We start from the raw sequence: 26785 nt of genomic DNA, 5'->3' as shown, positions 1-26785 counted from the left end.
CACGGCTGTTTGGACCAGTGCTCCTTGGACGTCGTGCTATCACGTTCAGGTGCGGACCAAGCGCGCAAATGTCAAAGATCAAGCAGCATCACACAGAGTACGTAGCTTTCTCACTGTGGTGGGCGGAATGTGGAACCTAGCCGCTCGATGTCTTATTGTTTGGGGGCTCGGGGGCTTCGGGGAGGCAGCGGCGCCCCGCATTGCCGATCTTCAGTGCAGCACGATCACGGATGAGGCCCCGATAGCCTACATCGAATCAGCATGAGCCGCCATTGGAACGACGAGCCGAACAAACATCGAGGTAATCGGTGTAGAACACTGCCTGTGGGTTCTGTCTACGGCTACTGGTAGTCTCAAGATGCCAGCAGCCGAGAAGCAGCCGTGCAGTGCAAGGTATCTGTGCTCGCTACGACCGCCCGCGTCCTCGGGGAACTGTGTAACATCCCGGTAGGCCTCGCGGCCTCTTGGGCACTTGAAGATGAACACAATGACGTTCCACATTGCCAGGTTTGAGGCCCATACTGCAGGAGTGACCCTCGAGAAGAAATCTAGGCCCCGGAACCCATGCAAAGCTGAAATGCAATTCGTGTTGCGAGAAATGAGCAGCTGTGAACCTGAGGCGGGGTTGGCGACATGTATTGACAGGGAAAACCCGGCATATCCGCTAAAGGCAGGTGCAGTCGTGAAGTCAGTGTTCTCCGGGCTGTGCAAAGGCCGATCAAGCACTGCAATGTATGGAACATGGTCTCATGTTGGGGCCTGTAAGAACACAGATATAGTAAGCTGTCTTGAAGATGAATCTGTGTCTCATGGTAGCCGGTCGTACTTCGCCATCCTCCACCAATTCCTGGGTGTCATCATACTCATATCAAGGCCCTTATACCAGCACACTCCCGTACAGATGGCCCATGTGGTCGAGAAGATAAGTGCGAGCCCGACGATTCTTGAATTTTTCCAAGACCAAGGTTCCTTCTTCTGCTCAAAATTAGCAGTGCAAACTTCTCGGCAAGAGTTGTGAAACATACACCCACTGCATTGTAATCGCTTTTCTCATCTGAAAGTCCTGCTTCGAGGTCCTCTGATCGCGAAACAGCTTTTACTGATTTGATCTCGACTGAAAAGTCACCCTCTTGGCTACCAAAGAAACTTCTCATCATGAAGCTCCATCTCTTGATGCTCTTGGTGTCTAGCGGTGGGGCATCACTCTTCTCTTTGCCGCGGTACGTCGGCTTCAGCTCACTCCAAGGGATGAAGACCGAGTAGTTGCCAGCTGCGCTGAAGTCATACTCGTAGCTGATGGTAGACTGTTCGCGTCCGTCGCTCATGAGCGGCAGTATCTCATCCTTTAAGACAAAGGTGTAGCGTTTGCCATCATCCTTACCAACGTCTAGATAAATTCCATCGTAGGCGGAGAGGTCCCACGCGCGGTCGTCGCCAGTTGTGCGCTGACTGGCGAAACCAGCTCCACCCAAGGTCTTGATATCGAGATTGCCATGGAAGCAAGCAGTCGAACCTTTCACGTCGAGATAGGACTTGACATGATCAGTTAGCACATGTAGATTCATAAAAGTCAGCTTTAGCTACCTGCGACTTTCCGCCTCGCACTCTGTCATCGCTGGATGTCCAGTCACTAGCGTCCCAGCCTCTGCAGATGCCATTAGAATACAGATTTGCGCAATTGAGTGAAACACTTACTTCTCACCTCCAAAGATCGTTTTTGATTCACTCATGTTGATGGGTAATGGTTGTTGGCTGCTCAAGCCGGAGACCTGCAAGGTCATTGGGTGATGACTTCATTCTGTCTTTGCGTCCGTGCGAGCTCGTGATTGAATCGCGTGCCTTTGACACGCAAGGGTACATTTTACCCAATTCATGACATCCTTCTGTTTAGTTCATCGCAATGGATTTCCGAAGCTTAGACCGCATGGGCGACTCAGATGAATCCATCTTGGATGAGCCGTATCGCCCATTCTATAACATCTTCGCTTCCAAGCCAGTGCTCGTCAAGCAGTATGACGCCCCGCTGCCTGCAATTGCTTGAACTCATCAGATGATAGAGACAACAACTACGACCGGGCAGCCTTCAAGGAGAGACCTCTGCTTGGAGTGCTGTTGTTTGACAACGTTGCTTCCGAGGCCCGAGATATTGCTGCTAATGAGAGAAGTATGCGTGCATGCATCAGCGAGAGCATTACCCTCTGACCAACGCAGCGTTCCTCTCGTGGCTGAAACTCAGTGTGTACATGTCTATTGTCGCCGTTGCAATTATTTTGAATTTCCATTTGAAGTCAAAGCCATCAGCACTCGGTAAGTGTCGGAATCACGTATAGGCCCCATCAAGACTGACAAGACATAGAGAAGAAGTGGTCCCTTCCACTGGGGATTGTGTTCTGGTTGCTTTCGTTGGCATGCTTGTTGTCTGGACTCTCTAACTACATCCACACAGTCTCAGGCTACAGTCACCGACAAGCACTCGTGCAAACAGGCTGGAAGACCCAGACGGTATTCACCATAGTCGCAGCAGCGATTGTGGCCACTTGTGTATTGTTGCTTTCGACGAATGCCCAAAATCGGTAGTCTCATTACATTCATACAGTCTGTAGATACCTATAGACTCTTGTCATTCTCTTTGAATGATGGTATCGCTATTTGCTTATTGTTGTGCTGTCTCAACGCCATTGACAAGGCTTGCCTGCCGTCCCAAATGCATAAGGCCCCTTAATCAGCCTCGAGAACTGCCCATGTGTGATCGTCAACAGTCGTGTAGATCAGCCCACCTGACAGAAGATCGTCTCCAGCTCTTAACACATCAGCAGATTCGAGACCAAGGTTTGCCGCAATAACCTGTTGATGAAGACCTTCGTTGCTTTGGGGCGTCTCTCGCAGATATGCGAAGACTTTCTTCGCGACAGAATTGTAGCCACTTAGATCGTGATTCCCATAAGCACCACCAGCACCACCTCCTTGTTGATCAGCACCAGCGCCGGTATTGGCGGCGCCCGCACCAGCATTGGCCCCACCAAGTGGTCCTCGGGTGAAGTACAAGTGAGTGGCGGTAGCCTCGAGTAGATGGTATGACACCTCGTTCATGTCTTCAACAGGCCGTACGATCTGTGAATTTACCGATCTTCGATCATTGAAGCTCTTCGGCTTTCCCCATGCTCTGCAGTACGAGCCTTCGACGAGCCTAGCTCTCATAGGATTGTTTAAATCGAGATTATCCGGGTCGACCCATTGCCTGACCTCGATACTACCGGTGCCATCGTCGAGTCTGTATGTAGTATTGGTGGTCTGTGTCGAAATATTGCGAATTTGGGCAACAAAGGTGATCTGTGATAAGTGCATTAGCCACAGTTTGTAGAGCTCGAGACCGCAGTTCGTACCTGAGAAGCAATGTGACCATCGATCCGGAAGGAATCAGTCGAAGCATCATGCTGAGCGTCTATGATTTGCTTGATTGTCACAGCGCGGAGCGAGTCTTGCTGTTGCTTGTCTCGACCACCAGGACTCTGTTGGCTGCTATCACCAGGGATGAAGCCGCCGCCACCAGCACCACCGCCGGCGCCGTACGACGTATACGATGTCTCGTACGCGTTGTAACCTGAGAAAATCAGCACTGGGCAATCTCTGTAACCAAAGACGGGAATACGTACTCATCCTCGTGGGAGGTGGATCTGAGTTACAGGCAGATGCGGAGGAGGGGAAACAGCAGGCAGAGCAACGCGTCGGAGACGCGCTAACGCGACTGACACATGACTGTGCCAAGAGTTCGACCCGCTTTTTTTCTTTTCTGTCCCAGGCGTCGCCCGCAGTCGAACATTGCACGTCGAACACTGCACGTCGCTCTCGAACGCCCCCACAACGGACTTACGATGGCTCCTCGTGCAGCCTCCCCGGCGCTCTCCGAAAACGAGTTCGACATTTTCGATAACCTCGCCGGTTCCGATAACGAAGAGCAGAACAATAGCCTGGGCGCGGATCTTGGGATTAATCTGGATATTGGCAGCGATGGGGGTTCTGACGATGAGGCTTTTATCGCAGCAAAGCAGGCAGCCTCAAACCGAAAGGCTGCAAACGTCAAGGGCACCGGAAAGAAAGGCGGAGGCTTCCAGGCCATGGGTCTGAATGCACTGCTCTTGAAGGCTATTGCACAGAAGGGGTTCAAGATGGCAACACCGATTCAGCGCAAGGCGATACCACTCTTGTTGCAAGGTGAAGACGTGGTCGGTATGGCTAGGACAGGATCTGGAAAGACGGCCGCATTCGTGATCCCCATGATTGAAAAGCTCAAGACGCATTCTGCGAAGGTCGGTGCGCGTGGTATTATCATGTCGCCTTCTCGTGAGCTTGCGCTACAGACTTTGAAGGTCGTGAAGGAATTCGGTCGCGGTACAGACCTGAGGACAATCTTACTTGTCGGTGGTGACAGTTTAGAAGAGCGTATGTTGCACATAATACAGGTGGAGGAATGATGCTGACTGTATCACAGAGTTCAGTTCCATGACGACGAATCCGGACATCATCATCGCCACCCCCGGACGTTTCCTGCATCTCAAGGTCGAAATGGGCTTGGACCTCTCCTCCGTTCGATATATCTGCTTTGACGAAGCCGATCGCTTGTTCGAGATGGGTTTCGCTGCACAGTTGGCTGAGATTCTCCATGCTCTCCCGACATCCAGGCAGACGCTATTGTTCAGTGCTACTCTGCCGAAATCACTCGTGGAATTTGCGCGAGCGGGTCTGCAAGACCCCAAGCTGATTCGACTCGACGCCGAGAGCAAGATCTCGCCAGACCTCAAAAGTGCATACTTCACAATAAAATCTGGAGATCGAGACGGAGCACTGCTATATCTGCTAGAGCAGGTTATCAAGGTGCCAACAGGAGAAACCGAAGCCGCGAAGGCACGGAAGGAGGAAGCCAACTTGAGTGTTGGCGCAAAGCGCAAGCGCAAACATTTCACTGCAAAAGACGCTGCGGCGGCCGAGTCAACCATCATCTTCGCTGCTACCAAACACCGAGTCGAGTACCTGTCAGAACTCTTGCGGTCTCTCGGTTATCCGGTTTCTTACTGTAGGTTCAACGCGATTTCGGATACAGTTTTGAGTCCAGCTGACATGAATTCTAGTGTACGGTAATCTTGACCAAACAGCTCGCAAAGCTCACGTTGAGGAGTTCCGTTCTGGCCTCACTCGGATTCTCGTAGTTACCGATGTCGCAGCTCGCGGTGTTGATATGCCTCATATCAACCACGTCATCAATTATGATTTCCCGTCGCAGCCGAAGATCTGCGTGCACAGAGTGGGACGAACTGCTCGCGCCGGGCGGAAGGGCTGGGCGTACAGTCTTTGTAGACACGTCGATCTCCCGTATCTATTGGACCTACAGCTTTTCCTCGGCCAACGGCTACTCGTCGGCCGATCCGACGAAGAAGCAAACTTTGCCGAAGACTTTGTTGTCGGTAGTCTTGCCCCTTACCAGCTGGAGGCCTCAGTTGAGGTTGTGAACAAGCAGCTCGCCGACGATGAGGACTTGGCGCTGCTTCAGAGTGTCGCCGATAAGGGTGAGCGACAGTACCAAAGAACGCGAAATCAAGCTAGCGGACCAAGTGTTCACCGAACCAAAGAGCTTGTCGCAAACCCTCGTTTTGCGGATACGCACGTCCTATTCAAGGACGAGGTTCATGACGCGCTGCAGGAAAAGGAGAAGATGTTGCAAAGGATCCAGGGTTTCAGACCAGCGGAAACCGTCTTCGAGATTGGAAGACGTGGAACGCAAAGCGAGACTGCTGAGATCATGCGCAGAAGAAGAGTGCAGGTTGAAAGACAACAGGAGAAGCAGAGAGCGAACGCACAGGCTAACAATGCACCTGTTGCGAGCCTTGCAGCCCCTGGCGAGTCTGACAAGATGGACGTCGGTTCAGACGATGATGATGTGCCAGCTGACACTGGTGCATACGACTCTGACTCTGACGAACTCGAGGTTTCGGTCTCTATGCCTTCGTCTAAGAAGCCCCAGAACGACGACTTCCGCGAGGGCGAGTTCTTCATGTCCTATCTGCCCAAGGAGAACTACGCAGAAGAGAAGGCTTACGGTGTGAGCGGCGGAGACGCTGGCAACAACTTCGTTTCCGCTGCACGAGCAGCAGAGATGTCACTTGTCAACGATGAGATCCAGGGCTTCGCCGACGCGAGCAAAGCACGTATGAGATGGGACAAGAAGTCCAAGAAGTACGTTGCTCGCGCCAACGACGAAGACGGCTCCAAGGGCGCGAAGATGATCCGCGGTGAAAGTGGTCAGAAGATTGCTGCCAGTTTCCGCAGTGGACGTTTCGACGACTGGCGCAAGGCCAACAAGATGGGCCGCATGCCGCGTGTTGGTGAACAAGAGGCCGCAGGCCGCGCGCCCGGCAAGACTCAGCACTACAAGCACAAGTCCGACAAAGCACCCAAGGAAGCAGACAAATATCGCGACGACTACGAGGTGCAGAAGAAGAGGGTCGACGAGGCCAAGGAGAAGCGCGTCGGTAAGTTCAAGGATGGCACCGGCAAGAGCGAACTCAAGGACGTCAACGCGGTGCAAAAGCAGCGCAAGCTCCAGGAGCAGCGCCAGAAGAAAAACGCCAGGCCGACGAAGAAGCGGAAGTTTTGAGTTCATTGTTCAATACCCGGCTTGCAATCTAGCAAATGCATCAATACAGAGATTATCTGGTTCACGGAATGTTACTTCCCGTACCCAACACTCTTTACTCGCACGCTAGCGAACGTTGTTGCGCCCTGTGCGGTGCGATTGAGTGCCGTAAAATTCTTCGGGTGTCTTTCGCGCCGATGGAGCTAACGGTGACTTTACCTTTGCGCCGTCTCATTGACGGCGAGTATGTCACAACCAACTGGTTAAGGTAAGCACCTTATCCCCAAATTGTCAGCCTGGCTGCCACGCGTGACAATGTCAGGCCAGCTTTTCAGGCCCACGCCTCATTCCTTGTGCGTAGAAGAGGGTGCAGAGGACCCACGATCCTACAGGATCTCGAGGTTGCTTTTCGCGGTGCCACATGCGTGCCTGCCAATGTGTGTGCCTCGGATGAGACGTGCGGGTTGTTGAATCCTGTGTCAGCCTGGACTGGCCTGGAGTCGTGCACCCACTCTTTGCGCACGTAAAATCCACTTGGTCGACGGAGTTTTCGCGGAAGATGCCATCCATAGCTGGCGCAGGATGGTTGGTTTGCTGTGCCACAGTGCTGCGTTTATGGAGTACCATCTACATGACTAGACTGTGCCTCGCACGAGTGGTGTAAATTAGCCAATAGTGGCTTCGCACATGGAGGGCAATTCGACACCCTACTGGCCTATTGGCGATCGCACATTGTTGGACACAACATGAGTTTAGAAATATTGCCCAAGCCATTGGGTTCGAGTGGCTGTCGCATTGGGGTTGACATGCTGCAGGCGAGTACCTTAGCCGTAGGGAGCAGCGTGTACCGTACTGTCAGGCGTAGGAGCGCTCTTACGGCTCTATCGACGCACGATAGAGTTGACACTTGACAAGCAACCGCGTATTGAGAGACAGCAGCTAGCGCGCCCACGACGCCGCGACGCCAACAACGCCCACAACGCCCGACTCAGGCATCGAGGGTCTTCCTGGGCGCACATGGCGAGCACGCACGTCATCCATAGAAGGAGATTATTAGAGTCGGACACGATGTCTGCGCTAGGTGGAGGCTCCACATGACAGCCTCGAGTAAGCAGCGGCTCAACCTGTGGCCTAGCTAGCGCCCAGGTCCGCAGGGAACGTCAATAAGCCAAAGGCTTACCAACCTTCTAGAATACGCCTCGGGCGCAACAGCAACGCGCTCTTGTGTGACACACGCACGAGGCCAGGGACCACAAGCGGACTGGTAGTACAAATATCTCAAAGTCTGGTACTCCAGCCGCCAGAATACCGCCGAAATGCTGCTTGCAATATTTCTGTGCCACAAATGCAATCTCCCAGTGCCCTTCAACGGCTTTCTGATATCATCGTACAGCCCAAGTAGAGCGGCAATCTCCTTGCTAAACCGTGATGCAGCTTTCAATGAAAATCGGCGGCATCTGGCGAAGCGACGAACCCAACGCGGCCACGGGCACCCTCCTGGCCGCGCCGTGATGTCGCTAAAGGCTGTACTACGGCTCGCAGGCGAGGGGAATCATAACGGCGCGATACTCGACGGTTTTCAGACGGGAAATTTCTTATTCCGCTGTGGGCCCGGGGATTACTGCATAGACGACGATGGGCATGAAGGAGTGCAGGGGATCGGCTTGTGAAGCTGTACGAGAGGGCATATTCACACAAGCGGAAGTCGGCACGTGCTAGAGCTCCTTTAAGGCCTGCTCGGCCCGTACCCAGTCGAAAATCGAGCATGGCGCAAGGATTTTTCGATAGCAAGACCCCTGGCCCGCGCTACTTTTGGCACAAACAACGTGTCCAGAAGCCCAGGCACCGGTTCGTAGATCCCGCGGTTCAATCCGTGGCTGCCCTTGTCGCAGCACACATCCCGGTCTCGTAAACACCACGTCGAGATGGTGATGCTGTGGCAGCAGCAAAACGTCGACCGACCATCACATGCAATGGGTACGGCCGACGGGCCAAATGGGTTGCGTGTCAAGAGCGGAGTAAAGTCCTTAGTGACACAGCGGCAGCGCCCGCCACGGCGGGAAGGGCAGCAGCTCCCAGTTCCCCACAGGCCGTTGACAAGAAATCGTCGGCCATACTATGGTAGCCTCGGAGTATCGTACTGAGAGATGACGGCGCTGTAAAGACCTTCTGTTAACGACAAGAACCCCGACGGTATTTTTGGGTCTGGCAGGATAACCGGAGGATCTTATAACTTCCGGCGAGCTGGGATTTGCAGGGCGACAGGCCTGAGCAGAATGAGTCATTGAATTTCCGCTGGCCATGTTGAAGGAGGAAGGGTCATGCAGGTGGACCTTGTCTCCTGCAGCTCGAATCTCGCTTGTTGCCGCAGAGAGGGCAGGACGGGCCACATGCGGTATGCAGAGTGAGTTTCTCGGACGGGTCAGGATGCAGGGCCGGTAGGTAAGGGCGGATTTGAAATATGTTCGGAGAAACAAGTCTGTTTTGTCGACGACAACAACCAACCCGGCCCTCATTTGCGCCGTGATCTCGCGAAAAGCTCCCCAGTGTCGTGTCGGTTGGGTAAGATCATCGACGGGCCGCTATGCCGTGTTGGGCTTGCCAAAGTACCGACACGCGGGCAAGCCACCAGCACGAACGGTGTGAGTCGCCTTCAGGCCCTCGATGTTGGTGCTGCTAGTGTTGACGTGCACTTGTGATGCAGTACTCGCGGTGCCTGGCAATTGCCCGAAGCAGCAGCATGACAGCGCTCAGGGAGCAGCGGCCGCGGCGATTGGACCGTCAGCTGCTGCTGCGTTATTGCCTGTTATTGCCTGTATTGTCAGGATCATGAGCTCAGCACCGAATGTCACGCGGGGCATTACGGCGATTGAGTTCAATTAAGATACCAAATTGTATCCTGCAACACAAGCCGGGCCATGCATGTCACGCCTGCAAACTCAGTCTGGCCCCGCAGAGCAATGCCAATGCCAGTGCATCGCAGGCTCTCGGGCACTTTGCGGCGATCCTCGACCGACGGCGATTTCAGATCGATGTCACCCACCGGAGCATTTTTTCGTCTGGCCCAAAGCAGCGCATCCCGGTCCTATAGCAGCCAGCTAATATTATGCTGGCGGTTTCGCGACAACAGCATGACTGCGCATCTTAATGAAGACTGGACGCCACCGCTAGCGCAGCGCGTTGGCGATTGGAAGACAGCGCTGCCCTTGGCCGTTACTTTTTGCAGGCCACGGTGGGCACAGTCCGTTGTTTGACGCGCCTGTAAGCACCGCTCGGCAGGAGGGCAGCCGTTTCGCGACGAGTGCTTTGTCTCTGAGCATGTCACCAGTGCTGCCCTTTGATCCGACGTCGACGGCAAGTGCGAGCAGTGCAGCAACTAACGAGTCGGCCACCGACGCAAAGACGCAAGCGGACAGACTAGCGGCGCCTACGTCCTCCAGCCATGCGGGACCAGCATCTGCCAGATCCATCACTCGCATGTGTTCTGGAGACTATCCTCTGTGGCTCAACTTGGCGTCAGGCATTTCCGGGCACCGCCAGGAAAGCAATACACTCTGTCCGCCTGCAGGCAAGCACATGCTTTCGGCAGCTGCGCGTCTGGCTATTGCCTTGTAATCTACAGACGCCTTGCGCCTACTGTACACCGCCGACCACAGCATCAAGTGCGTGAATGTAAACTCTGTGCAGACGATCATGGTCTACTGGCGCCGCGAATCGTCAAGCCATAACCGCAAGGCCACGTCGATCGCAGGTGCGGATCACTTCCCATGCCCCGTCATAGGGCTCTGAGCTGGCACCACGCGAGTGTGCTGCAAACGATGTCTGGTGCTGGTGTTGGTGTTGGTGCTGGTGCTGGTGTGGCTGCGGCAGTCTTGCTGGTGTTGTGCGACGGCAGTGCTTGTAGGCCTTACACGGTGCCTGTCGACGATCAACAAGGTTTGCGAGCGAGACCAGCAGGCACGTCCAGCGTGCGGAAGACGGCCCATGCAGCGCGCACTCGAGCTGCTGGTGGCTATGGTTGGCCTGAGAGGCCCGACTGTCCAAGTGACAGATGCAAGCGTGAACCAGCGGCGCGGGACTGGCCATGAGAGCCACAATTCGCAATCGTCAGCTTACAACCTCGCTACGGGTGCTGCGGCTGCGTCTGCTTCTGCTTCTGCGCTGGAGCGCGAGCGACCGCATTCGTCGCCCATTGACGGAACAACTTCCTCAGGGCCTCGTGGGGCGGCTCCTCCGGCTGGTCGCCTTGCCTTCCTCCAGCAACATGCAACGCCACAGTCAAGCGCCAGCCGCGACGCATCGACGCCAACTTATGCTTTACCTCGCTCCCAAGTTTTGCTTGGGCGGGCAAGACCGTGCAATGGAGCTGGCGCTAGGGCTTCGTTAGCTAGCCCTGGTCGAAGACGGTTCGGATAGCAGGGGCCAGCAGAACTGACAGGGCCCCCAGTCCAGCGCCAGCCCGTCGTGTCAATGCACTCTCCACGCCACGGCTGCCGTGCATACTTCCGCGGCTGCATCGACCGTGCTGGAGAGCGGCAGCCCTTTACTCGAAGAACTATCAGCCGAACGAGGGAAGCATGTCGTTGTCCCCGACAGGCACACTCCCCTGCTCCCGTTGCCCGGAACCCATCGTGGCCCCCGTCTCACGGCCCTCGTCCGTCATCTGCAAGAGTTAGCAGGGATCCCACAAACAGCGTCCACCAGAATCTCCATAACCGATTGTGGTTATTACTAGAGATTCTCCGCCGACTGGGCAGAACCTGCTCTGCCTTTTTGCGTCGTTTATTGCTCATTGGCTCCCTCAAGCTCAACATCAGCGCCTCACGTCCCGCCTGGAGTCGCCCCATCACTACACGCCTAACTGGTCTTGACACTTTTAACGTTGCTGGAGGCTTCGCACTTTGTTTGAGACGTCCATTGGCACTGCCGAGTAGTGATCAGTGTAGTGGCCGGAGATCAGTATCAAAAAGGTATTTAACGACTTCCGTCCCTCCCCACCCTGCCCCCTGCATTCGGGCTTGTCCTAGGTATGCTTGCTTGCGAAAGTCCAGACGTGATGGAACATGGAGATATATTTTGAGCGTACTCCGGGCTATAGCTATTGTTAACAGAGCTGTCTGAGCTGTCTCCTCCTTCGACGTTGTTCAGGCCTCTCTTTGCTTGTTTGTGGGCTTACCGGTGTCATCATGCAGACTTCCCCTACCAGCCTCAACTCAACACCCACTGACGCACATCGCAACCCAGGCAAGGGTGCAATCTTCCTCGCAGCGCATCTGTCTGGGTCTGCAACCGTCCCCTCGGCTAATCGTGCTTTCGCTGCTGGTGCGGCGGTCGAGCGTTGCGGAGGTCAAGCGATGCAGAGTCTGTCATTACCGCGTCCGAAGCCACTCCCATCAGCGCCGTTTGGGCAACCTACAGGGCCAGAGGTCGGTTTGGCAAAGCTCATCCCCAAGTTCAGTCCCGACAGGTCTGGACAGCACGGCTACCCATCCCCTCCCATGTCAGAGCCGCACTCTCCCTCCCAGCGCCCAGCACGTTCTGTTGAATCCGAGCGTCTGCAGTACCCGCCAGTAAGTGCACCACACAGGCTCGAACCTGGTCTGCCTCTGCCGCCGCCCTCGTCCGCGCTGTTCAATCCCCGGCAACCGTTGGCGAGCCAGAGCAATCTGCAGCAAAGACCGCTGTATCCTGGCGGACACCACTCGCAACACCAGCACCACTATCAGCCTGGACCTGCAGCCGAACGTCCACCGTATGGAGCGCCTCCGGCGCCGCAGAGCTATGGCTACGGCTATTCACCCGCAGGCGCATCTCCTTACATCCTCGGAGCGCAACAAGCAGGGCCCCAGACACAGCCTGCAGCAATGATCGCACCGCCACCCACAAGGCCTGCCAAGCCAGCTCGACGAACAAAAGCTCACGTCGCTTCAGCCTGTGTCAACTGTAAAAAGGCGCATCTTAGCTGCGACGTCCAGCGTCCATGCGGACGATGCGTCGCATCTGGAAAACAGGTAAGCAGGCCTCGTACTCGCATGCGCTAGCAAGTTGGAAGTTCGGGAATAGATGAGAACTGACTCTGGGACGACAGGACACATGCAAGGACGTGCTGCACAAGAAACGTGGGCGGCCGCGACTAAGAGACGATAGGGACTTTAACAGACCGGAACAGGCAAGGCAGCAACCCGAACAGACTCTCGGCTCGAATCCTCCACCGTCGACAAAAGTTTTCGGGCACCAGGCGCCTTACGCAGCTTCGCATTCGCATCGAGTCGCCGAGATGCCTCGAACAATGGTTGCACACACAGGAAACAACACTCCCAATGCAGGCGCATCGTCTACAGCAGGCCGGACTCTCAGTGTCGGTAGTTATGGAGGGGTGTCTTCCCATTACGGCGTGGGACCGGATTTGGCGTACCAGTCTTTGCCTGTTGCGTTCCTGAATCTGGACCTAGTGATCCAGAAGTCGAACCAAGCCTTTCAGGATTTGACATCGTTCCTGGGAAGCGTGGGAGGGAAAGATCTGGGAGAACTTCTCGAACCGAGACAGCACGAAGCCCTGCAGCGGTTGCGCGGCGAGCTTCGCGAAGAACGGGACGAGCGCGAGCCGGCCTACATGGCGCCCATCACACCGCTTGGGCACGATCCGATGCGCTCGGTCATGGAGTCTGTGGTCGACCGGGATGTCGAGCGTGTCAGCCACGGCTTTACAGACAGGCCGATGTTCCTGAGCTATCGCCTTCCCAACGGACAGTACCAGTCTCTCCAGACCCAAATCCGGCTCGCGAAGACGTCGCTGTACTTTGTCACGCTGGTCGTGCGCACACCTCTGTCAAAGCCTCTTGGCCCTCCTCTTCTGGCGCAGCAGCTGGCGCCGCCGACGCCTGTCCACGCGTCGCAGTCGGGTTCGGTACCGACACCTCACTCGTCCAGAACTGGGCATTATACCCCTCAGCAAGCGCGCCCGCCCTCGTCAGCAAGCTCTGCACCTAATTCGCCCTACTCTTTCAACTTCTCGTCAGTCCGCACCTCGCTGCCCAGCTTTAGTCCCAGCTCTTACGCAAGCAGTCCATCGTATGGCTACTCTCCCACCGCCGGCCCGGAGACAGGCTACTTCCCTACCTACCACCACCCGCAGCCGGTCGCACATGCTCCTCCCTATGCCCCCGCGCCTCGCACCGGGTCAGTAACGTCGGAGCCTCTGCGCGAGCTGAACCACGCGACGCGAATGGAGGGCCTGCAACTGCCGCCGATCCGCACCGGCCCAGCACCGCTCGGCTCGCCTCTGCACCTCGCGACCAGCCACAGCGCGCCCGACGGCGACCGCGAGCGCGTGCGCCGCCGCGAATCGAGCTCCAGCGCAGACAAGCGGTCCGACACGCCGGGCGAGGCGGGCAAGCGTCGCCGGCTCAATATTCGAGAGGTGCTGGAGTAGCAGGAGGGATGCTGGTGCCGACGCCGACGCAGAGCAGGGCAGACGCAGGGCAGACGCAGGGCAGACGCCAACGCAGAGCAGACGTATGTAGACAGACGCAGGGCGCGCCAGCCAGATGACGTTGGGCGCCCCGTCCAACGTCGCACAGCACAGCGCCGTTTGTGCACGGCGGTGCCCGTTGCCGAGTCGCGCACCCCGGTCGCGCTGAAACGTCGTCGCGCGGGATGTGCTGTACATAGACCGTCGATACCTACCTACCTACCTACCTTTCCCGTTGCCGAATTTGACTCGATACCCCCCCTTCTGCATGTCCATGTCCATGTCCGTCTTGATCACTGTGCGTGCGTGAGGTGGTTGTCGTCCCGACGTGTCCCCAGGTCTGCGTCCTGCTTCGCAGCTCGTGCAGGGCATCGCGTCTAGAATATACCTACGTGCAAGACCTCCTCACTAAGTTTCCACGCTCTCATGGCCCCAGCCCGCGCAAGTAAGCACGTCCAAGCCCGCCGCTGTTTCACCGCACCGTCCATACTTTCTCCCGTGCTCCCGGTCGCTGGTCGCCGCAGCAGTGCATGCACATACACACCGCACATACACATACATATTATACATGCATGCATGCCAGTACCTAGCGATCGTTCGCAGCCAGCTTAGCAGGGACTAACGCGATTCGTGATTGGCGATAGGTGATTGGCCAGACTAGCGACCGGAGCAATGAGCCGCGGGATGTGATTGGGCGGTCGGAGAATTTGGATCGCGGGATCGGGACATCGGGGGGTGGGGATGCAGGGACGGGTGGTGTTGTGTCTGCAGGTGGGTCACGAGGAGGTGGTGGTAGTGTGGTGATGGGCGGTGCTGGGAGGGATGGAAGGGTGAGAGTGCTGCTGGCTGCTGTGGCGGCTCTGGCTCTGATTCTGACGGTGTTGTGTTATGCAGTGCAGTGCAAAGCAATACAGCGGCGCGGCAGGCAGTTAAACTCACTCCATCACATGCACATCACATGCACATCACTTATCACCACGTGCAGTCACCACCGGCGCATCACACCAGGCGAGCAGCACTCCCGTTGTGTACGCGTGTTGCCGTTTACATCACAGGGGAGATTGCAGGAGGACGCGTTTGATAGCGGGGAACTACCGTGGGCGTGCTGACAGAGTAGTAAGCAGAGCGCGGAGTCGGGCCCGGAAGTTTGTTTGCGATGCGCTGCACGGGGCGTGGAGACATGGCGTGGGGGACAGTCAGGGCACGGCACAGTGAAGGGGAGGGTGTGGATGGGCATATAGACGCAGATGAGCAGTGAGCGCGGTTTGTGTACCATGTGTTTGCGTCTTGGGCGGATGTCCGCGCTATCTGTGACGCCGTGAGGCTGCTACTTGACCATCGAGCGAGGCTGGTGCCGGGCGTGCCGGCGTGGCTGGGCGTTGCGAGGGAATGTGCAGCCGGGCTGGCACCGTTGCTAAACTCTAATGCTGGGAGGAGCGTGACGCACTATCAACCACCGGTGATGCGGGGACGCGCAAAGATGTTGGTCGCGGGCGTGGTTGCGACAGGCTGGGATGGACAGTGGTAGGCAGTCGTGTGGAGGGTGCGATACCACTGCAGGCACGAGATATTGAGGGCTCACCCCAGCGCCTTGAGCTTCTTCTTCTTCTTCTTGGCGCCGTCGACCTCGGGCTTCTTGCCCTGCTGGTAGTCGCGCCAGCTGTTGATGCGCGTGTCGCGCGACTTCTCCCAGGCCTGGTCGTGGTCGCGCTTGCGCTTGCGGTCGGCAGCCTCCTCCTCGTCCTTCTTCTGCTGGCGGCCCTCCTCGCGCAGCTGGGCCTTCATCTGGCGCTGGCGGCGCAGCTCGTTGTCGCGGATGACCCAGGCCGTCTTCTCGCGCCATTCCTTGAGGAACTCGGGGCTGCGCGTCTCGTCGTCGTCGGCCGTCAGCTTCTTGTCGCGCATCAGCAGCATGCGCGCGTCGGCAATGTCCTCGTCCAGTCCCGCGCGCAGCTTCTCGTCGAGCAGCACCGTCTGCGCCTTCTTGAGCCGGTCGAAGGCGTCGGGCGCGTTCGGGTTGGACGTCTTGTCGGGGTGGATCAGCAGCGACTTGGCGCGGTAGACCTTCTTGATGTCCGAGTCGGGCACGCCCGGCTGCAGGTCGAGCACGGCGTACGCGTTGAGGCTGAAGACATTGCGGATGCCTGGGCTCGTCAGTATGCGGCGGGCGAGTGGTGTGGGCGTTGCGCCGGCGTACGCTCAATCTCCTCGTCCTGCGCCCGTTAGCAGTGTGCAGTGTGGTGGCCGGGCTCTGCCCACCTTGTCCAGCTCCTTGCCCGCGGCCTTGAGCTCGTACTCGAGGTCGTCCGCCATGTTGTGCGTGCAGGCCGTGAAGCGCTCGGTTGCGTTGGTTGTGTTGGTCGCGTGGTTGCGTTGGGTGTTTGGTTGCGCCGGCTGCGGCTGCGGCGAGACCCCCGCGGACAGGCACGGGCCACTGCTCCACCAAAATGTTTTCCTCGATGGCGCGGCTGCAGTACTTCGTATCACGAGTGTCCCCAGAAGCCTCCCGGCAGCTGCACCGAAGTACACAGTATGAGCGGCGCCGGAATTACAGGCCGCACGCGGCCGACCAAGGTCAAGAAGCAGGCCTCGGCCGCCAAGCGCAAGCGCGACGATGTCGACGTCGAGAAGCTGGAGGCCGCCGTCGCAGCACTGGTACGACCCCCGGCGGTGCACATGACAGCAGACTGACTGGCTTAGGACCCCAAGTCGGGCGCATACAAAGACTTCACCGACCTCCCGCTCTCCGAACCCACCAAGGCCGGCCTGAAGGCATGTCACTTCGCCGTCATGACCGACATCCAGGCCAAAGCCATCCCGCTCGCCCTGCAGGGCCACGACATCCTCGGCGCTGCGAAGACCGGCAGCGGCAAGACCCTCTCGTTCATCCTCCCCGTCCTCGAGAACCTGTACCGCCTCCAGCACATCGGCGCCGACGCAGGGCTCGGCGCCCTCATCCTCTCCCCGACCCGAGAACTCGCGATCCAGATCTTCGATGTCCTGCGCAAGATTGGAAAGCACGGCCACATGTTTGCCGCCGGCCTGCTGATCGGAGGAAAGAGCCTGGAGTCGGAGAGGGACGCTCTCACGCGAATGAACATCCTGGTCGCAACCCCCGGCCGCATGCTGCAGCACCTGTCGCAGACGGCTGCCTTCAACGTGGACGACCTGAAGATGCTGGTGCTGGACGAGGCGGATCGAATCCTGGACATGGGCTTCCAGCACGACGTGGACGCTATCGTCGAGTATCTCCCCAAGGAGCGCCAGACGATGCTCTTCTCCGCGACCCAGTCGCGCAAAGTGTCCGACCTCGCACGTCTGAGCCTTCAGGATCCCGAATACGTGTCGGTGCACGCCGAAGACAAGAGCGCGACACCCAAAGGCCTTACCCAGAACTACATCATCTGCCCTATCGAGGAGAAGCTGGACACGCTGTGGAGTTTCCTCCAGGCCAGCAAGAAATCAAAGATCCTGTGCTTCTTCTCCTCGGCAAAGACAGTGCGATTCGTCTACGAGTCCTTCCGCCACATGCAGCCTGGTATCCCGCTGCTGCACATTCACGGCCGCCAAAAGCAGGGTGCTCGCTTGGACGTAACATCGAAATTCTCCGCCGCAAAGAACTCGTGTCTGTTCGCGACCGACGTTGCAGCTCGAGGGTTAGACTTTCCAGCTGTGGACTTTGTCATCCAAGTCGACTGCCCCGACGATGTCGACACCTACATCCACCGCGTCGGTCGCACAGCCCGCTACAACCGCGAAGGACGAGGTGTTTTGTTTCTCGCGCCGAGCGAAGAGGAGGGCATGCTGAAGCGCTTGGAGCAGAAGAAGGTCCCCATCGAGGCCATCAACGTTCGACAGAAGAAGAAGACGTCAATCAGGGAGCAGCTGCAGAACATGAACTTCAAAGATTCAGCAATCAAGTACCTGGGTCAGAAGGCGTTCATGACACACGTCAAGTCACTATACCTGCAGAAGGATAAGGAGGTCTTCAAGCTGAAGGAGTACGACCTGGAAGCCTATGCGGCGAGTCTGGGCTTGCCAGGAGCACCACGGATCAAGTTCCTGCAAAACGACGACAGCAAACAGAAGAAGCAGGCAAACAGGGAAAAGATCGAGGTATCAGAAGACTCCGAAGAGGAGGCACCCAAGGCGGAAAAGCCCGTGCGCACAAAGTACGACCGCATGTTCGAGCGCCAGAACCAGGACGTCCTTGCAGACCACTACAAGAAGCTCGTCCGCGACGGCGACGACGCCACAAACGACTTCACCGGCGAGGGGGCGGCCGACGGCGACGACGACTTCATGGCCGTCAAGCGCCGCATTCCCGCCGACGACGACAGCGACGCTGATGTCAACGAGACATTCGGCATCGACGCCACAACCGACCCGTCCATACCAGGCGGCAAGGTCGTCAACCTCGCCGGTGCATCCCAGCCCCTCGTCATCGACTCGAACCGCCGCGAGAAGCTGCTCAAGTCCAAGAAGAAACTGCTGCAGTTCATGGACAAGGGCAAGAAGATCATCTACGACGACGACGGCAACCCGCACGAGGTCTACGAGCTCGAGAACGAGGAGGACTTCAAGGCCCGCGGGCTGCCGGAGGCACAGCGGCAGAAGTTCATCGAGGAGGCCAGGCAGGTTGTCGAGCAGGCCGATGTCGACGACAAGGCGGCGGCGCGGGAGAAGCGGAGGGAGAAGCTCCGCAAGCGCAAGGAGAAGGAGCGAGGCGGGGAGGTTGCAGGGTCCGACGACGACAGCGACGGCGGCGTCGAGCTTCCCGACGCAGGCGAAGACCTGCTGGCCAACTTCAGAGCCGACGCCATGTACAGCGACGAAGACGACGAGGGAGACGAAGCGCCACAGCTAGTCGAGAAGAAGCCCAAGAAGTGGTTCCAGTCCGACTCCGAGGACGACGCGCCGAGCAGCAAGAAGAAGCGCAGAAAGGGTCAGGACGCACGGCACGTGGTCGAGCAGCCTGAAACCCTCGAGGACATGGAAGACATGGCCGCCCGCCTACTGGGCTAGCCGCATGTATAGCAAGAACCCCCGAAGACATGAAAGACATGGCCGCATGTATATCAATCCACCCTTTCAATCCCAGTCCAACATGCCCACAAACCGCCTGATATGCGCCGCATTCAGCGTCTCACACGCGCCGTGCCTGGGCCCCTCACACCGCCCCTTCGCCCCCCACGCCCGCTCCATAAACCCCTCATCCGCATGCCACCGCTGCTGCCGCGCCTCCGCCTCCTCCAGCAACGCCCCCACCGTCGTCCCGCCCCCCTCCACCAGCCCCCGCAGCGCCGCCTTGACTACCACCCGCCACTCCTCCGCCCGCAGCGCGACATCGACGCCCATCGGACACGCGCGCGTCCCCGTGTGCAAGTGCGCCAGCGCTGCGCTCGCGTCGCCGACGCGAAACAGCTTCGTCGCGCCCGCGGCCGCGAGGCGCGCAGCCTCGCGATCGGTTTCTGCGAGCGCGGCGCTGATGCGCGAGAGCAGTGCGCGGAAGAGCGAGACTAGCGCGGATATGTTTTGGCCCGCGCTGAAGGCGTCGAGGGGGCATGTTGGGCATGCGGTCAGGGTGGTTATTGTGGTCATGGCGTCGCGGAGGGGGGCGAGGACGAGCGGGAAGGAGAGCGGGATCGTGTGCAGTTTTGTGAGGGTTAGGTAGGTTAGGGAGAGGCAGGGGCAGGGGGGGAGGGGGGATTGGTCGGCGGGGGTGAGGGCGGTTAGGGGGGTTGAGAGGGGGTAGTCGGTGGGCACGGGGGTTGAGAGGGGGAAGTCGGTGGTCCAGAGGGAGGGGTCCAGAGGCGGTGTCAGGCCGAAGCTGGGGGCGTGAGTCGCGTTGCTGCGGGAGGGGGGGGGGGGCGTGTGTAGTCACTTACTCGATGTCGTCGTACACTCCAACGAGACCAGGGTCTTGGTCTTGGACATACCCTCCACCCCCAGCCACCACACCCCCCTCCCCCTCCTCCGGCGCCGGCGACACCAGCCCCCCACCCCGCTGCACCGCAAACCCACCCAACCCTTCATTCGCAACACCCACACCCTCCTCTCTCACCCCGCCATCCCCGCCCTCCACGCTCCCCCTCCTCCTCTTCCGCGGCCGCCCCATGGCTTTCTGCGGCGAGTACACACACACCCCGCCGTCGCGGGCGCAGCGCGCACACGCGGGTCTGCTGCCCTCGCAGCGCAGTTTGCGGGTGCCTGGTGTGGTGAGCGGTGAGCTGGGGTCTTTGGTGGATAGATAATTGGGATACTTGGGGTGGGGAGATGGGGTGGGGAGATGGGGATGGTGGATGGAACTGGCGGGAATAGGTGTACTAGAAAAAATGGAAGGGGTGTGTATGAGAACGAAAGGAAAGGGAACGGGAGTGGCTCACGGCATTCATCGCACGCGGTGTGCAGTTTCTCGGCCGGGGGTTGCGCCATGGTATGTGCTAGATATCCCGTATCCAGTATCCCGTATCCCGTATCCAGTATCCAGTATCCAATACTCAATATCCAGTATTCAACACTCAATACTCAATATTCAATATGTACGATCGAGGTGTGCAGTTGCGACGCAGCCCAGACGTGACACGAACGGACACGGACTGGCGCCAAGAAGCCCGCCTGGGTCGCCGCTGACGCACGTGCGACGAGCCGTCTTCTCACCACCACTACAGCTGCTATTCTCGTCCGCGACTTTTTGACCGATTGGGCTGGCGGGGCGAGAGCGACGCTGTAGTCTACATCTGTTTATCCCCGCTGCTGGTGCTGGTGGCTGCAGGCGTTGTGGCGGCGCGTGTGGGCACCGAGATGGCTGGGCATTGGTGAGCATTCGCCATACGCCATACTGTCGCTGGACGGTGCGAGGTGATGCTTCGACACTTCGCTGGGCGGGATTGGTCTTGGACTTCGTTTCTGCATTGGGGTGTAGCTGTAAACAGGTCGGTTCGAGATATCCTGTGGCTTTGCTTGGTAGCGGTAGGTGCTGTAAGAGGATATCGTCCCATACGATGTACGCCAGACCGAGGATGATGTTCGTACTGAGAGGGTGCGGGCTACTACGGCATTTACTAGGACGTGTCTTGTGTAAGTAAGCGTCTTGGTGGCTACAATGCTGCCGCTGGAGACAGCGCATGTTTATGCGTCGGTGAATTACACCCTCACCCGTCAAAAGAGCAGGACCAGACCGCTATTGAATCGCTGGCTTCGCACTGATATGTTGGTGGGACACTTCACTCCACGCGTTGGCATGATCTGCCTCGCCCTTCACCTTCACTGTCGGATCGGCGCAGGCTGCTAAGCGAGATGGCTAGTACGCCTTCTATCGAGACAACAACCGTTGAAGATTACACCTCCAGCACCTGGATCTGCAGTCACCAGCTGTAACTATGTCGTGCAGTTATCTCGAGTACGCCATCTCCAACCAGCCGCCACACAACGGCGATTGCATCTATTGCGGGTGGACCCTAGGGACTGTCGACGAAGGCTTGCTGTACGCCACAATCGACTGCGGACACGACGCTCACTACTGGTGTGTACTGAAGCATTGGCAGGATCTTCCAGCCGACCACGTCGAGGACTGCCCTGGCCAGGACTGTGCGAACACCATCGTCGGTCCGCCGGTGCAGACTATCGTAGTGGACATTGATCCCGAAGGGGCCGAGGTGTACTGCGGTATATGCCAGAACGGCGAGGATCTAAGGTCCACTCGTTGTCTGCAGGTAGACCATCCACGTATGACCGCCGAACGGACAGATGCTAACATCAGGTGCTACCACCACAGACGCTGTGTCGCTCAGAAGCACACTACTATCATACAACATGTCTTACGGAGCTCAATGAGGACCACATGGATACCTACGAGGTCGACCACGCCCAGCTGTACACTTACTGCAACCTGCCTTGCCCGGCGTGCCATTGGCTCCTATGCCCCGACTCCATCGCTCAGATCGCGGACGACATCGAGCACGACCGAGAGCCAGAGGACGTTCCCCTGATCACTCTCCCGATCCCCTACGCGCTCTTCGCAGCCAACGAGCGCCGCAAACGCATTCTCGCACGATACGCAGAGCACCAAACCCAGTCGCGCGATGTCGTCCGACTCGAGCGTCGTGCCGCCAACCTAGGAGCCCCAGAAGACAGCACTTTTTTCACCGCAAACGCAGTCACCCACGCCCAGAGACAGAACGAAATGGTGTACTTACCCATGACGTACCGAACGTGGGAGGGCAGCTTCGACTACATGGCGGTTGCCCACAAGACTGACCTTGTCCTCGATGTCATGGTGGCTTGGCTGGCTGTGTGTGGGGAATCGTACAGTGTCGAGTTTGTGAAGTGCTTGGTTGAACACCTCACTTACAAGAATGCAGGCAAGTACAGTGAATGCGATGTGTTGGTTGTTTCAGCTAACGATGACAGTGTTGCACTGGGCTACGAAGATCGATACCTTCCCAAGTGGTGGGCGAGAGCGGATTCTATACCGTCTTGGATAGGTAGGACTTCTGGGCTGGTAGTGCGAGATGTATAGTCGGCTGGTATGAGATGTTAGGAGAGGTTTGCAAGTGATGAGGTAAAGGGGTCAGAGACATAGTGAAAAGAACAGTCAATTCATGTTAGACAGGTAAGCATTTCACCACCCTTGCACTGTCCGGTTACATTGACCCCTGAATCAGCCTAGTCAATACCAGACGCGTGCCTCACCCAGACACCCACCGCCTTGTCCTCCTCAACCACCTCCTCAGTACTGATGTCGACCCAGCAAGCAATGCCTGGACTGGCACAACCCACCGCTGATCACACCGCAGGACCCAACGAGCCACCCCACTAGCAACAGTGGGAGAAAGTTTCCTGTGTGTTCCGCCGAACGACAAGCCCGCTGGTCTCCGTTGTCGGTCATCTGGGAGGACACTCGGGAGGATGTGCAAGAGTGGGCGATGCGTGGACGTAAGGTTTGACTGCACCGTGTCCGCAACCCAAACAGTGAGAGCAACCCTAATGCATGCCGATCCAGAAGACGAGCCCGCAATATCCGTTTCCTGCCTTTCGTCTGGAAGGACGCTCGGGAGAATCTGCAGCTGTGAGTGATGCGCGTGGGCACAAGGTTTGGCTGTATCGTGTCCGCAACCGGTACTGAAGAGGCGATACTGCGGCGCAACGTGTTCTGGGTCGCGTCTCCTGTCTTGCCTACCCGGTGGTGACACTCCTCTCCATCGAGGTAGACGAGGGGGGGATGAGGAAAGCAGTGCAAAGCATCCGGTGCTCAGGAGTGCAGAGGCACACACCCACGAGGGGGCCCCGAGCCACGCACTCTGCTGCGGCTTCCCTCCCTCCATGGGAAAAAACAAACCGCACCAAGTGTCGCGTGCCCCCGAGCAATCCCCACCGCCGGCGTCTCCATCGCAAAGCCACACACGACAACAGGGTCCATCCTTCTCCCGCACCAGCACCGACCGGACCCGCAGCTTTGCACGCAGCCCAACACCCACACCAGTGACACTCGCCACGGCCGCATCTCCACCCCGCGCCCGTCAACTCACCCCTGCATCCGCCCCCTGTCGCCGGAGCCCTCGACGCTCGACGCTCGACACTCGACACTCGACGCTCGCCTCCACATGGCCCAAAACGCCTCGTCTCCGCGCTCGCCTCAGCACCCAAACCTGGACACTCGTCTCCGCACTCCAGCGCCACCGCTCTGCATCAAGCAATTCCGCAGCGCTCGACGCAGCGCACGGTGCCGGCGCAGGCACCCAGCACATTGCACCGCACAGGACCTTAAGTCCCGGAGCGCAGTGCGGCGGCACTGGATTGGCCGGCCGCCGAGCCACGAGCCACGAGCGACGGCAGATACTTTGCACGGCAGATACTTGGGAGAGCTAGCGCGGTGAAATTGTACAGTAAATTGTGCCTTCGGCCGTTACCTAGTGAGTCCTGCGTGCACGCTCGCGGTCGCGCTTAAGAGGGACGTCGGCGCCGAGCGACGCTAGAACGGTGGTTACACATGGAATTGGCGATTCTACACGCCCTAGGAGTCGGGCCGTTGGACGCCAACGTTCGGCTTCGGCGTTGTGGCGTCGGCCTTGGGGCGTCGGACTGAGGCGTCGGACTGAGGCGTCGGGGTATGGGTGTGGATTACCGCGGGTTTTGAGGGTAGGGGTTGGGTCGAGCTAGACGGATGGAGTGGGTTGCGGGCTTGTTGGGTGGGTGACTAAGTGGAGAGTTTGCTGGGGGGTTGCACGATGGTCACGGTGAAACAGAGGGCACGTGGTTTGGATGGGAGTGATTGTGGATTTTGTCATACAGCACCTCACGGTGGTGATGTGGCCAGAGGTCTCGCTGAATCTGTACGCAGCGCAACCTCAACATCTGGCGCTCGTACGAACGCAGTCTCTGGTGCTTTGACGGCTGGCTGCCTCGCCTCTCTTCGACTGCTGCACCGCGATGGGATGCTCTCCTGCCGCCCCGTAAGCGGCTGCCTCGAGCTTGCTCCCGTCGAGCGCAGCAGGTCCTTCTCGGCTGCTGCAGACGAGCCAAAGGTCAACCAATGTATGACTAATGCATCCCAGAATGCATCGGCCATGCAAAAAGTCAGACACGCCATGCCACGTTCCTTGCCACCGGTGACCACAAATTGGGCCATGTTTGCTAGCACGGGTAGCTCGATCAATATCGCGCCAATGATACTCTTCCGCAGCAGTGTCTTGATATTTCGCTGTACAGCCGAGTTGTTCTGCACAGGTTGAGCAGCCACTGCCTCGACTTTGCTCTTGCGTGAAGGCCCAAGGGATGCAGACAGGCCATTGACTTTGATGACTGGCCGTAGGAGATAGAAGAACATGCCAGTCAAGGAGACGTTCGTCACAATGTTGACTACGAGGATCGGTATCGAGGCCTCGGGCTGGATGCCGAAGTGGCAGCGACCGTCGTCGTTGTGCATGGCAGTAACGCGCCAGAAGTACGAGTTGGTCGAGATGCCAGTGAACATGACCATCGCAGGAAGCAGGCAGGCCATATATATCACATCCTTGCTGCGGGGTACGAAGGGTGCGCGGACGACGTGGACACGTTCAACCAAGAAGGCGTACACCCACCCTTTCGCCATGATGTAGAACATCAAGCACACCCATGTGCCGGCGTCGCAAAGCTCGTATGTGTACAGCCCTTGTCCGGAGACCAATGCCGCTGAAGTGACAATGTAGCATATGACAGTGAGATACATAGCGAGGAGGAGAGGCATCATGAGGTTCCGTCTTGATCGAATTCCTCGCTTCAGTCGCTGTATACGGGATCCTACCACTCATCAGCATCGCTCGCTTCGGATGTTACAGAGACGCGATTCATACCTAGCAGGAACGCAAGTGTTGTTGAGCAGAAGATGGATACCACAACGAATATTGTTCGATCCCGAGCCGACTCGCCCGTGGTGATGTGTATGTTCTCATTTCCCCGCTCTTCAAGTAACATGTCCCCCGACAGAGGTGCGGCCTGCGCTACCAGTCCCCAGGAAAGACAAAACCATGCGAACGAATGCATGATTACGGATGGAAGGTCCAAGGTTCAAGGGTTGCAGACATCAGAAGGTGGCTGCGACAGTGCAGGTGCAGAAGCGTATGTGAGGCGTAGATAGGATCATCATTGAGTTTTGAAGACAAGGCGTATTGGAGTCTGCTTAATGATGGCAAGGTGCGTCTGCACTAGTATCAATCCTGTTAGCTGTTGGGCAGCGTTAATTCACCAGACTGACAGCCGATGTTTTGAAAGTGGCGATCCATGATGACTAGGTGGCGGGGATCGCTCCGGGTGGTCAACACCTCACCGACTAAGCAGTTCTGCCGCCAGATCTTCGCGGGTCCGCGCCGTCCGCGACCACACTGCCTCAGAACCAAAAGTTGCCAGTTTTGGAGAGGAGGTTGGCCGAGCCCGAGCCGGACTGCGGTCCAACGGAGGTGTAAACGGTTTTGCGACCTGACTCTAGGTACAATGCGGGCATGCAAGCGGAGCAGTGCTCCGTCGTACCTCCGATCAGTAGTTCATCAAGACTCCGATCTGGTTAACGTGAACTGATGCGTGGCGATCTCTGCTCGTGATCGGCAAATGTTTCACCCGCTCGTGGTGTAAGTGATGCGTGGTGGCGCCTGCTCGCTGAGCTTAAATCAAGGCGAGTATTGAAGTCCTCCTTTCCCCCTGCCCAGGAGCTCGACTGTGCAGATCTGCAAGACACCGTCCCGAGGGTGCGTCGTCGGGCCTAAGGCTACTGGTCGGCTCTCGACAACCGTGAAACTCCCGGTAGCTAAAATCCAGATATGCACCGATGCACGGAACTGTCGGGACTATTCATGACATGCGAGGCAGCTGCGCCCTGGTGTACGCACACCTCACCGCTGTCCTTCAGAAGGAGACAACGACATATTCTCAAGAGCAAGCTTGGCCGCATACTCGTCGACCATGTACTTGATAGTGAGGTACTGCGAGCTGCCCGGCCCAAAGGTCGCCAGTGCATTACGCAGGGAGGACTGCAGCTGTGCATGTTGTCAGCCTCATGCGCCCCGAATGACCCTGCAGCGGCGAAGGCAGACCGATTGGCTGTCCAGGATACCGCAGTCAAACCTTGCTTACTTACCGAGAGCAGAACGTCGTCTGGTTGGGTTGGCATGGTGAGCGGGGTGGATTGCAAGGCTGGTGTTTTTGTCATGCTG

The 26785-nt window shown here is 57.8% G+C and overlaps 12 protein-coding genes across 12 annotated transcripts; 5 read left to right on the top strand and 7 right to left on the bottom strand.

The window, feature by feature from the left end:
- Positions 1-807: 807 nt before the first annotated feature.
- On the bottom strand, positions 808-1781 carry C7974DRAFT_436938 (complex I intermediate-associated protein 30-domain-containing protein; the record flags this gene model as incomplete). Its single annotated transcript, XM_046145159.1, has 4 exons — positions 808-975; positions 1026-1532; positions 1585-1645; positions 1696-1781. 4 exons carry the CDS (start codon positions 1779-1781, stop codon positions 808-810), a joined length of 822 nt encoding a protein of 273 aa, XP_045992625.1.
- A 64-nt stretch (positions 1782-1845) lies between these two features.
- On the top strand, positions 1846-2594 carry C7974DRAFT_403050 (uncharacterized protein). Its single transcript, XM_046142788.1, has 4 exons — positions 1846-2010; positions 2058-2164; positions 2212-2307; positions 2357-2594. Exons 1-4 carry the CDS (start codon positions 1901-1903, stop codon positions 2575-2577), a joined length of 534 nt encoding a protein of 177 aa, XP_045992624.1. The 5' UTR covers positions 1846-1900; the 3' UTR covers positions 2578-2594.
- On the bottom strand, positions 2595-3779 carry C7974DRAFT_466095 (replication protein-like protein A 32 kDa subunit). The gene is made up of 3 exons (XM_046146314.1): positions 3654-3779; positions 3384-3601; positions 2595-3330 (listed from the first exon to the last, which is right to left on the bottom strand). Exons 1-3 carry the CDS (start codon positions 3655-3657, stop codon positions 2719-2721), a joined length of 834 nt encoding a protein of 277 aa, XP_045992623.1. The 5' UTR covers positions 3658-3779; the 3' UTR covers positions 2595-2718.
- A 93-nt stretch (positions 3780-3872) lies between these two features.
- C7974DRAFT_320426 (ATP-dependent RNA helicase DBP10) lies at positions 3873-6649 on the top strand (the record flags this gene model as incomplete). Its single annotated transcript, XM_046138753.1, has 3 exons — positions 3873-4440; positions 4490-5071; positions 5127-6649. The coding sequence occupies 3 exons, from the start codon at positions 3873-3875 to the stop codon at positions 6647-6649; spliced, it is 2673 nt and encodes an 890-aa protein (XP_045992622.1).
- Positions 6650-11982: 5333 nt separating this feature from the next.
- Positions 11983-14060, top strand: C7974DRAFT_320332 (uncharacterized protein; the record flags this gene model as incomplete). The annotated part of the gene is made up of 2 exons (XM_046138751.1): positions 11983-12639; positions 12717-14060. The coding sequence occupies 2 exons, from the start codon at positions 11983-11985 to the stop codon at positions 14058-14060; spliced, it is 2001 nt and encodes a 666-aa protein (XP_045992621.1).
- Positions 14061-15340: 1280 nt separating this feature from the next.
- On the bottom strand, positions 15341-16464 carry C7974DRAFT_403035 (uncharacterized protein). Its single transcript, XM_046142787.1, has 3 exons — positions 16359-16464; positions 16297-16312; positions 15341-16243 (listed from the first exon to the last, which is right to left on the bottom strand). Exons 1-3 carry the CDS (start codon positions 16410-16412, stop codon positions 15678-15680), a joined length of 636 nt encoding a protein of 211 aa, XP_045992620.1. The 5' UTR covers positions 16413-16464; the 3' UTR covers positions 15341-15677.
- A 119-nt stretch (positions 16465-16583) lies between these two features.
- Positions 16584-19462, top strand: C7974DRAFT_56975 (P-loop containing nucleoside triphosphate hydrolase protein). The gene is made up of 2 exons (XM_046146880.1): positions 16584-16754; positions 16800-19462. Exons 1-2 carry the CDS (start codon positions 16632-16634, stop codon positions 19122-19124), a joined length of 2448 nt encoding a protein of 815 aa, XP_045992619.1. The 5' UTR covers positions 16584-16631; the 3' UTR covers positions 19125-19462.
- C7974DRAFT_443035 (uncharacterized protein) lies at positions 19191-20668 on the bottom strand (the record flags this gene model as incomplete). Its single annotated transcript, XM_046145429.1, has 3 exons — positions 20486-20668; positions 19988-20309; positions 19191-19929 (listed from the first exon to the last, which is right to left on the bottom strand). The coding sequence occupies exons 1-3, from the start codon at positions 20532-20534 to the stop codon at positions 19191-19193; spliced, it is 1110 nt and encodes a 369-aa protein (XP_045992618.1). The 5' UTR covers positions 20535-20668.
- Positions 20669-21481: 813 nt separating this feature from the next.
- C7974DRAFT_417193 (uncharacterized protein) lies at positions 21482-22585 on the top strand (the record flags this gene model as incomplete). The annotated part of the gene is made up of 3 exons (XM_046144050.1): positions 21482-21814; positions 21877-22471; positions 22512-22585. The coding sequence occupies 3 exons, from the start codon at positions 21482-21484 to the stop codon at positions 22583-22585; spliced, it is 1002 nt and encodes a 333-aa protein (XP_045992617.1).
- A 144-nt stretch (positions 22586-22729) lies between these two features.
- On the bottom strand, positions 22730-23522 carry C7974DRAFT_56900 (uncharacterized protein). The gene has a single exon (XM_046146879.1). The coding sequence runs from the start codon at positions 23423-23425 to the stop codon at positions 22790-22792; it is 636 nt and encodes a 211-aa protein (XP_045992616.1). The 5' UTR covers positions 23426-23522; the 3' UTR covers positions 22730-22789.
- A 600-nt stretch (positions 23523-24122) lies between these two features.
- On the bottom strand, positions 24123-25946 carry C7974DRAFT_56898 (uncharacterized protein). The gene is made up of 2 exons (XM_046146878.1): positions 25433-25946; positions 24123-25379 (listed from the first exon to the last, which is right to left on the bottom strand). Exons 1-2 carry the CDS (start codon positions 25620-25622, stop codon positions 24397-24399), a joined length of 1173 nt encoding a protein of 390 aa, XP_045992615.1. The 5' UTR covers positions 25623-25946; the 3' UTR covers positions 24123-24396.
- Positions 25947-26464: 518 nt separating this feature from the next.
- Positions 26465-26742, bottom strand: C7974DRAFT_417191 (uncharacterized protein; the record flags this gene model as incomplete). The annotated part of the gene is made up of 2 exons (XM_046144049.1): positions 26465-26608; positions 26710-26742. The coding sequence occupies 2 exons, from the start codon at positions 26740-26742 to the stop codon at positions 26465-26467; spliced, it is 177 nt and encodes a 58-aa protein (XP_045992614.1).
- Between the last annotated feature and the right edge of the window lie 43 nt (positions 26743-26785).

This window comes from Boeremia exigua, assembly GCF_020726555.1.
Source record: "Boeremia exigua strain MPI-SDFR-AT-0100 chromosome Unknown C7974scaffold_12, whole genome shotgun sequence".
NCBI lineage: Eukaryota > Fungi > Ascomycota > Dothideomycetes > Pleosporales > Didymellaceae > Boeremia > Boeremia exigua.
The sequence above is the reverse complement of the archived record's forward strand: the minus strand, read 5'-3'. Positions and strand labels throughout refer to the sequence as shown.